The sequence below is a fragment of the Impatiens glandulifera genome, chromosome 1 (assembly GCF_907164915.1).
Source record: "Impatiens glandulifera chromosome 1, dImpGla2.1, whole genome shotgun sequence".
Taxonomy (NCBI): domain Eukaryota; kingdom Viridiplantae; phylum Streptophyta; class Magnoliopsida; order Ericales; family Balsaminaceae; genus Impatiens; species Impatiens glandulifera.
The window spans coordinates 136134787-136144396 of record NC_061862.1 but is presented as its reverse complement, the minus strand read 5'-3'; the positions used below and the strand labels follow the sequence as shown (position 1 = coordinate 136144396).

The 9610-nt window shown below is 27.7% G+C and overlaps 1 protein-coding gene across 1 annotated transcript; it reads right to left on the bottom strand.

The window, feature by feature from the left end:
• Positions 1 to 5876: 5876 nt before the first annotated feature.
• On the bottom strand, positions 5877 to 8128 carry LOC124939005 (ferritin-3, chloroplastic-like). Its single transcript, XM_047479526.1, has 8 exons — positions 7792 to 8128; positions 7631 to 7714; positions 7483 to 7543; positions 7300 to 7387; positions 6454 to 6515; positions 6311 to 6376; positions 6165 to 6228; positions 5877 to 6015 (listed from the first exon to the last, which is right to left on the bottom strand). Exons 1-8 carry the CDS (start codon positions 8070 to 8072, stop codon positions 5960 to 5962), a joined length of 762 nt encoding a protein of 253 aa, XP_047335482.1. The 5' UTR covers positions 8073 to 8128; the 3' UTR covers positions 5877 to 5959.
• Between the last annotated feature and the right edge of the window lie 1482 nt (positions 8129 to 9610).

The following is a 9610-nucleotide window of genomic DNA, read 5'->3' as shown; positions in this document are numbered from 1 at the left end:
ATAATTAAGTGTCAATGTTTATTGGAAATTTACTCCAAACATAAGGTCGGTTAAGACCTCATCGAATATTGAAAGGACTCGTTTTTAAATAATGAAATTTGCATCCTAGTCAAGAATTTCCACCTCCCTTGTCTCAAGAAGATATTAGTTCTCAATGGAGAGCCCAATTATTAACTTGTTTGTCAATAAACTTTTGCATTATCATTGTATTTTTTTTATTAGAAATCTACTCCAAACATACGGTCGGTTAGGATCTCATCGAATAGTGAATACTCGTTTATAAAGAATGAAATTTGCATCCTAGTTAAGAATTTCCATGTCCCTTGTCCCGAGAAGATATTGGTTCTCAATGGAGAGCCCCCTTATTCACTTGTTTGTCAATAAACTTTTGCATTGTCATTGTAATTGACAATGTTTTTTATTGGAAATCCACTCCAAACATAAGTTCGGTTAGGACCTCGTCGAATAGTGAATGACTCGTTTTTAAAGAATGAAATTTTCATCCTAGTCAAGAATTTTTACATCCCTAGTCCCGAAAAGATATGTTCTTGATTGAGAGCCCGATTATTAACTTGTTTGTCAATAATTTTTTGCATTGTCATTGTAATTGACAATGTTTTTTTTATTGGAAATCCACTCCAAACATAAGGTCAGTCAGGACCTCGTCAAACAGTGAAAGACTCGTTTTTAAAGAATGAAAGTTGCATCCTAGTCAAGAATTTTTACATCCCTTGTCCCAAGAAGATATTGGTTCTTGATCGGGAGCCCGATTATTAACTTATTTGTCAATAGACTTTTGCATTGTCATTGTAATTGACAATGTTTTTTTTATTGGAAATCCACTCAAAACCTAAGGTCAGTCAAGACCTCGTCGAATAGTGAATGACTCATTTTTAAAGAATGAAATTTGCATCCTAGTCAAGAATTTCCACGTCCCTAGTCTCGAGAAGATATTGGTTCTCGATCGAGAGCCCAATTATTAATAATGTTATGAAATCATTAGCATAAGTGGGATAAGAGTATATAAATACCCAATTGCACAGGCCTTAGTTGACACCTTTAATTATCATTAACAATGGTTAGTTGAATAAAAGATTAATTTGTTTAGATGTTAGGTTGATTTTAAAGTGGATTGGTTGTACAAATTTTTAATATTAACATAAAATTAAACAAAATGAGTTGTTAAATATACACTAAAAATGTAATAATTAGTTGGCAATTTATAATTATTATAATTTTAAATTAAAACATAAACTTATATATAGACCAAAAAAACATAAAATTCAAAGTTCTTACATAGTTTTCCTTCATATGATAAATTATAAGATGTATATATGCAAATGTGTGTTTTCTTTTAAATGGTCTAGATTATGTAAATGTTTATATATGTATAACTTAATATTTTTGGAAAATACTATAATACAGATGGGAATACAAAAAAATAGTATAACACAAATAGGAATACAATTTGTTATAATCTTGAAAAAAAAATTAAAACTAGTATAATAATATAAAGTTCTTATACTTTTCCTATTATTGACTTTATACTTTCTTAGTAATTACTGTGTTGATTATTTTCTTTAAAAATAATGTTGAATAATCAATTCATTATTATTATTCTTAACTGTATAATGAAATAAAAGAGTAATATATATTTTAATAGCAAGAAATATAAGAATATATGAGAAAAGTCTACAAAATCTAAATAGTACTCCTTAAGTCTTATTTTATGAATTATGTAAATTTAAGTAGGATAATAAAAATATACATTTTTGGGCAAAATACTTTGAATTATTTTTAAGATTGAACTTGTAATAAAAAATGTTAGACAAAGTTGTAAAATAATGTTTGTTTGTGGATTTTTTTTTAAGAAAAATTTTTTTTGTTGCTGATGTTGATTGATTAAGTTTAAAAAGATTAATAATTAATATTAATTAAAAGCTTTATGAAAAATCAGATAAAATAAATCTAATTCTGAGATAAATTTAAAGTTAAATATATATTCGGAAATAAACATTAAAAATTAACTAATATAAATTAAAGACATCATTTATATTGGGATTGATTTTTATTTTAATTTTTGAAAACTTTAACTTTTAAGGTCTTTTTAAGTGAAAATAAAATATCAGAATTTGAATATTTTTAAATAAGAATTTTGACAATTAAACTAGTGATTGAGTTATTTATATTAAAATAAAAAGATTACTTTTATTTATTAAATTTGAAAAGATATATGAGGATAATTTGAATATTTCAATTTACCTGCAGGTCCTATAACTAAATAAATTGATCTTGTTTTATAAAATTAAAATTATTAGATTTATTTTAAAATGGGATGGAAAAGCAATTAATAACCAATAAAAAACACATTAGGGTTGATGAGAATGATTTTTAAAATATGAGATATATTAGGATAAAGATTTTTTTGGATCATCTAAATAACTTGAGATTTATTTCTTAAAATCAAAATTAAATGTATTTTAAACTGGGTTGGACAGGTAATTAATAACAAAATATACAATATATAAGGCTGATAATGCATATATATATATATATATATATATATATATATATATATATATATATATATATATATATATATATATATATATATATATATTAAATAATGAATTAATTATTACTTACAGCTCACGGCCTAAAAAATGTTATGATTTCGGAGATAATATATAATTTTTTTTCTCAAACACTAGGTAAGAAAAAATTATACAAATAAAAATAGGATTCAAGAGAAAATATTTATAAATTATTTATTTTTCTCACAAAATTAATACAAAAATTTTAGAAAATTAATAAAGATATCAAACAAAAGATAAATGAATTAGGTACAAGAATTAATAAAATAGTTTTATTGAATAATTGGATGAATTAACAATTTATTTAAATAAGTTAAACATAAATTTATGTTAATGGTATTTCAAACTTAAACTAAACTAATCCCTTAATTATAGCTTAAATGATCTAATATATATTTATTATTAAATAAAAACTGATCGAAAATATCAATTTAAATTTAAATTTAAATTTAAATTGGGTCGTGTTATATGTTATATCGCTTGAAAAATTATATAATTAAAATGTTGACCGGCCTATTACATTATTATCCAACTCTATATTTAACAACCCATTATTTTGTATTATAATATTTAAATAAGTCAAATCTATTAAAAATTTATAGTAAAAATTTAAAAATATTAAATGAAAAACAGGTTTTATCCAATATTAATTTTTTTAGTTTTAACATGAAGAGATTTGTTGATTAGAGCTGAATTTCAAATATGATTTCGTTTCACATAATTTGAGGTAACAATTTGGTAGAAGATTAAATATGTATATTAGTGAAGAAAATGTTCGTATACTTTTAAATTTTAACAATATATACTTTTAATAGTTTGATTATTTTGATTATTTAATTCTCTACTAAACATTTAAATATTCAAACGTCTAAGTGAAATAATTACAAGTAAGTTAGGTTAATCTATATCACAAATAAATATATATTGCTGTTATTATAGTTTGAACCATCTTAGAAAAAGAAGAGATAAACAGTTAATAATTCACACGATCTAAGTGAGATAATTATAGACATCTATACATGTTTATGTTTAAATGAGATTAATTTATATTTTAATAAATATTTAGCATTTTTTAAAGATATTTAATAATTATATATAAATATAATAATTAACCATTAAAGATATTATATAATATATATATATAATATTTAGTTAGAACGGTTAAGGATAACGAAAAAATTGATAAAATGTCATTGGTGACTTTTTAAAAAGTTTGAGAGTGATTTGTTTTAAACAAATAATATAAGGGCTAAAAGTATGTGATTGAAATAATTGAAGGGCGATCGAAATAATTTTCCATTGTTATTATAATTAAAAAAGAAACTAGAAATAATAATGAAAAAAATGAGAATGAATAATATTAAAAAACTAGAGAGAATGATGTTGAAGATTAATAACGAGTGATTAGAAATAAAAGATGAATAATATTGAGTAATAAATATTTTGGTTAATGTGGAGTGTATAGGTGAGTATAATAAATGATATATATTTATTGTAATAATTATAATGATTAAAATTTGAAAAATCACACATTTAACAAAATAAAATATTAATATATATTAATATTAATTATCCATTTATGTTGTAATGATCTAGTAATATAACAGCATTATTATTATAATTGAATAAGAAATTAGAAAGAATAATGAAGAAATTAAAATGAATAAGGTTGAAAACTAGAGAGAATGGTGTCGAAGATGAAGAAAGAGGAAATGAAATAATAACGAGTATAATAAATGATATATTACTGTGAATTTAAAAAGTCATCTTTTAATTTTGTTTAATATATATAAATATTAATATAGTCGGATATCGGATTTGGCACACTCTCCATTCCCGACTCCGATCGGATAACCTTCTATCCTTCTCATCTCCGACTCCGTCCATTGGATATCTATGGGTAACGGGTATACGAGTACTCATTACATTATGTTTGGTTTGACACACTCTGACCCCGAACCCAACCCTTTTACTGATATTCTTATCTAGGCTATGGGATATCACAAATATGGGTATAAGGGTACTATTGCCATCCTTAATTTGAATGTTTGTCTTAAGGGTTTTTTTGTTTGAGTTTGAACTCTATAAATGGACAATTATGGGATATCACAAATATGGGTATAAGGGTACTATTGCCATCCTTAATTTGAATGTTTGTCTTAAGGGTTTTTTTGTTTGAGTTTGAACTCTATAAATGGACAATTATATCATAATATTTTTTAGGTTTTGGATTGTTAAGTTTTATTGATGAATTGGTAGTAAATATTAAGTTTTGTGATTGATTATAAATATTTTTTAGTTTAAACTAATGATCATTAATGGACTTAGGTTTTGTCATTCTTTTTAAATTAAAAAATTAAATATTGAATTAAATTTTAAAAAATAAGAAATTAAAGGGTAACGTTCCATTTCTACCTCAATAATAATTTTATCTTTTTTTGGAGTTGGTAAATCCACTCTAAAAACAATAATTTTATTATATTTTAAAAAAATAATATAAACAATGCCTCACAATAATATTTCCCTTAACATAATGGTTGTAAGAATAATATTAATAAGAAAAATTCCAAAATAGAACAAGACAATAATGATAAGATTAGTCTTATAGTTTAAACTTAATGTCATATACACATGCTTAAGAATTAGAATAATGATGAATTATTTATTGACTTATATATAACAATTAATGCTTTAATGTTTTAGCAGGTCTAGTCCCAATTATGTATGTATTTCCTCCTGATTAGTTTGTTTTTTACTTTTTTCATGTGAATGTATTTCCAAGGAAATTAACTAGCTTACTTTCCCTATGTATGTGTATTATAGAGAGAACAATTCAATTAGTTTAAGAATCATTTATATACAATTTTCATTAAAAACATCTTAAATAAAAATGAATTATAAGGGTAGAATAGTAAATTTTCTAAAATAAAAAATAAAAAAGTATTTAGTCAATATAAATCAGTAATTCATTGAAGTTTGATACATTACTCTTTATAAATAAATAATTATCCTTACCAATCTTGCTTTTAACATCTACATTTCACTTTTGTCTAACTTATCTCATATCTTACATGTAGGTGGATCAGTTAATTTTTAATTGATTTGTGAACTATTTAGTTTGATCGGTTTAGTTATCGTTGATCAATCCCAACTAAATCGATCAGTTCCGTCACATTTGGTGAGTCATTTCCGGTAGATTAATGTATTAAAACGATGTTATTATATATATTATTTTAAAAAAAAAGTTTTTGAGATGCATTTTCAAACAAAGGAATCCGATAGGGGCTAATTTTATTCATATTCCGAACGAAGATAGTAACAAACGCAGACAAACACAAGGAGTGAAAGACTTAGTGAATTAAAATTTAAGCGCCAACTCCAGCTCCCTCACGGAGTAGCATTTGATCGAAGTGCCAAACACCTACAATTTCACAAACATCGACAAAGAAAATGTTATCAACAAAATTTTCATTAACAAGATCTATCTAAACATTTATCAAAATAACATTCTAAAATGATTAAGTATTGTTATCATAGATTATAAACAATTGATAGATTTGCATTTCATACCATGTCCTTTTCCGATTCTTCTTAGCTGAGCAACATATTCCGATATCTTCTTAATGGCTTCAACCTAAAACCAAATAGAAAACATTTTTCTTTAATGTTTCCTGTTTCTAAGGTTAAATAATTTAAAAGATGAATGGTAGATTGACCTGTTCATTCAGAAACTCGCTCTCGACGAAATCAGTTAACTGAACATCATTACTTTCGCTTGCTACCTGTAGTCGAAGAGAATGACATTATAAATTGCAAAGTTTTAAATTGAAAAACAGGCTAAAATAATGAAAGGACTTACAGAATGCAGGTTCAGCAGTTTTTCATTTGTCAACTTCTCAAGGGATAGAGCAAGCTCCATTGCTGAATTCACAAATTGGGAGTGATTATTCAAAATAAATGAAACAAGTTTGTTTTTTATCCACAATTTTCGTTAAATCAGTTCATTATTAGGGTGTATATGTGAAATAAGAATGAAAACTCTCTTGTCTGAGTTACATTTCTACACAATAACCTCAACAAAATATATCAGCTTATTTTACATGAAAGATTGATCATGAAATGACTCGAGACAACCTTGTTTGATCCAAATAAGCCCTTATCTCATTGATCAAATCATTCAAATCATCAACCTTATCTCATTAAATATTAAATACTAACACTATTTTAGTAATTTAACCTAGATGAACCTAAATAATCAATCTTTTTCATCAAAAAGAACCTATATCAAACAAGTTCTAGATCATAGAGGAAGCTAGGGACAAGAGTCTATTCTCAAGCATTCTCAAATGTTAATATGCTACAAATTGTGTATAAGGTTTGGACCCACAAAATGTTAAGAGTGCTTCAAAGAACAAATAGAAATACAATTGTGACTTATTGCAACATTCTATCTTGTGAGACTTAGACTTATCTTTCTATTTTCTTAGTTTTGATTGTGTTGTTTCGCTTTAGTCCATTTGAAAACATTTTGTCGAGCTGGATCTAGATTTGGGTTTGACCCATTAACTATCTCATCCGAATGTTGATTTAGATGAGATAATGTTCATGAACTAAACTAAATCTCGATCAAACTCAAACCCAGATCAAGAAAGTATTTCCAAATGGTAACAATGTTTTAGTTTTGGTTGGAGGCAATAAAAAATACCATATAATGCATCTCCTTTCTCAGCATGATCAAACTCAGACAAAGGCATCAGAATAGATTGCAGTTTCACTTTTCCTCCACGTTTATTCTGAAACCAAGCAACAACAACAAAGACTGATAATTAACTAGAAAAAAAAAGCAGGAATATGAATATTATTCTCATTGATGCAATTTATCAAACACCTGGTACTCCATCAGCTTCTCTGCATGTTCTCTTTCCTCTTCACTAGATTCCTTAAAAAACCTACACAATTCCATGAATTCGAATCAAGTAGTTGAAGTTTGAACACAGAATCATAATTATAAACCAATTAAGAATTTCAAAGATTACTTGGCAAGTCCTTTCAGAGCAACGTTATCTCGATCAAAGTAAGCAAACAGAGCATGATAAGCATACGAAACATTATACTCCACACTGCCAAATTGAAAAAAAGGATGTTAAAAAAAGCTCGATTAAAGAAGGAAACGATGATAATACATTGTAAGACTCACTTGATCTGTTCATTAATAGCTGATTCACTATCATTTGTATATTTCTGTCGTGAAAGAGACTCTTCCGAAACAGTAGGAATCAGCTTCAATTCCTTCTTAACCTCTTCGAATGGCTCAAACACGACGCTAGTAAGAGGCCGGTTGTTCGCGTTCGAACTCTTAGACGATGCGCAGACGATGACACCTTTTCCCCGGCGGTTCGTCGCCGGAAGCGATGGGACGGAGTTGTCTCCTCCATAAGTGTTGAGAGCTGAGAAGGATAGAGAAGCTTTGAGAAGCATGGCGATGATGGTGCGGTTACTGGTATGGAGAAATGAAAATGGGGAAGATGAAGATATTATTGAGTGGGAATTTCTGGATAGATATATCTTGGTGGGGAAAAAGATAGTGATAGGATGTTAAGTGGACGGTTGGATTAATGAAACGTTGATGGATGAGATTAGAAGTTTGTTGTGGAGCGTGTGGTTGGCTTGTGGCGTACCTGTACCTGGAAGATTCTTTTATGGGTCCTATCTTAAAGTAACACCTGGTTCTCTCTAATTTTGGATAAAATAATTTTTTTATTCCCTATTAAAGGTATATAGTTTAATTTTTTTAATTATTAAAGTTGGGTGTGTTTTAATTAATTTATATATATATATAAATGCTTAATTTGAATTTGTTTAGTCTGTCGGGTCGAGAGTTGTGAATAATTTAGATATATACGTGAGAGTAAATAGATATTTGAATCAGAATATGGGTTGACTCGACCATAAATTTAAAATGGTTAAAAATAAAATTAAAAATGATATAAGTATGTTTCAAACTTGAAACATAACAAAACAAACATAAACTCTTTAACCAAGTGTGATTGGGGTGTGGTTTTCTAAGGAATAATAGGTCGATAACAAATGAGAGTGGTTAAAAAATATGAATCAAATATTTGATTGACCAAAGTGTGAGGTCACGAGGTTAAATGTTGATTGAAATTTGTGGTTTATTTTCCTAAGGATAAGAGACGTGTGAAATTGTGGTTGGGATGTGGTTTAACAAAGGATAAGAGGTGAGTAATAAAAGATCGTTAGGTCACAAGATTATAGGTCGATTGAGATTATTGGTTGGTGGTAATTGGTTGACTGAAAGATAAGAGACGTGTGAAACTATGAGTCGCAAGGGGATAATGAGGCATATGAGAAAGTGTGAGTCACAAGATGATGATCAATTGTGGGGGTTAATGGTTGGTTTGATGAGGTATAAGAGACGTGTGATCAATTTGTATTGATTGTTGATTTGTTGAAGTGAGGATAAAAATGTCGTCTAAGATTGGTGGATTATTTATCGAGGGGGTAAAGAGACATATGAGGGGATAAAGATGCATATAAAAAAGTGTGAGTCACAAGATGAGGGTCATTTGAGGGTTAGTGGTTGGTTTGACGAGGTATAAGAGGTGTGATCAATTGATATTGGTTGTTGATTTGTAGTAGTGGGGGGGGGGGGGAAAAGAGGTCGTCTAAGATTGGTGGGTTGTTTGTCGAGGGGTAAAGAGGCATATGAGGGGATAAAGATGCATATGAAAAAGTGTGAGTCACAAGATGAAGGTCATTTGAGGGATTAATGGTTGGTTTGACGAGGGATAAGAGGTAATGTGATCAATTGGAATTGGTTGTTAATTTGTTAAAGTGGGGGGGGGGGGGGAAAAGAGGTCGATTAAGATTGATGAGTGGTTTACCGAGGGGATAAAGATGCATATGAAAAAGTGTGAGTCACAAGAGGTCGACTAAGATTTTGTGGGTCGTTTGTCGAGTGGATAAAAGTGGCATATGAAAAAGTGTGAGTCACA

Coding starts and splice junctions, on each gene's coding strand:
- LOC124939005 (XM_047479526.1), bottom strand. CDS start 8,072: ATGCTTCTCAAAGCTTCTCTATCCTTCTCAGCTCTCAACACTTATGGA. Junction 6,377..6,453: donor AACTGCTGAACCTGCATTCT/GTAAGTCCTTTC, acceptor CTTCGACTACAG/GTAGCAAGCGAAAGTAATGA. Junction 6,016..6,164: donor AAGAATCGGAAAAGGACATG/GTATGAAATGCA, acceptor GTGAAATTGTAG/GTGTTTGGCACTTCGATCAA.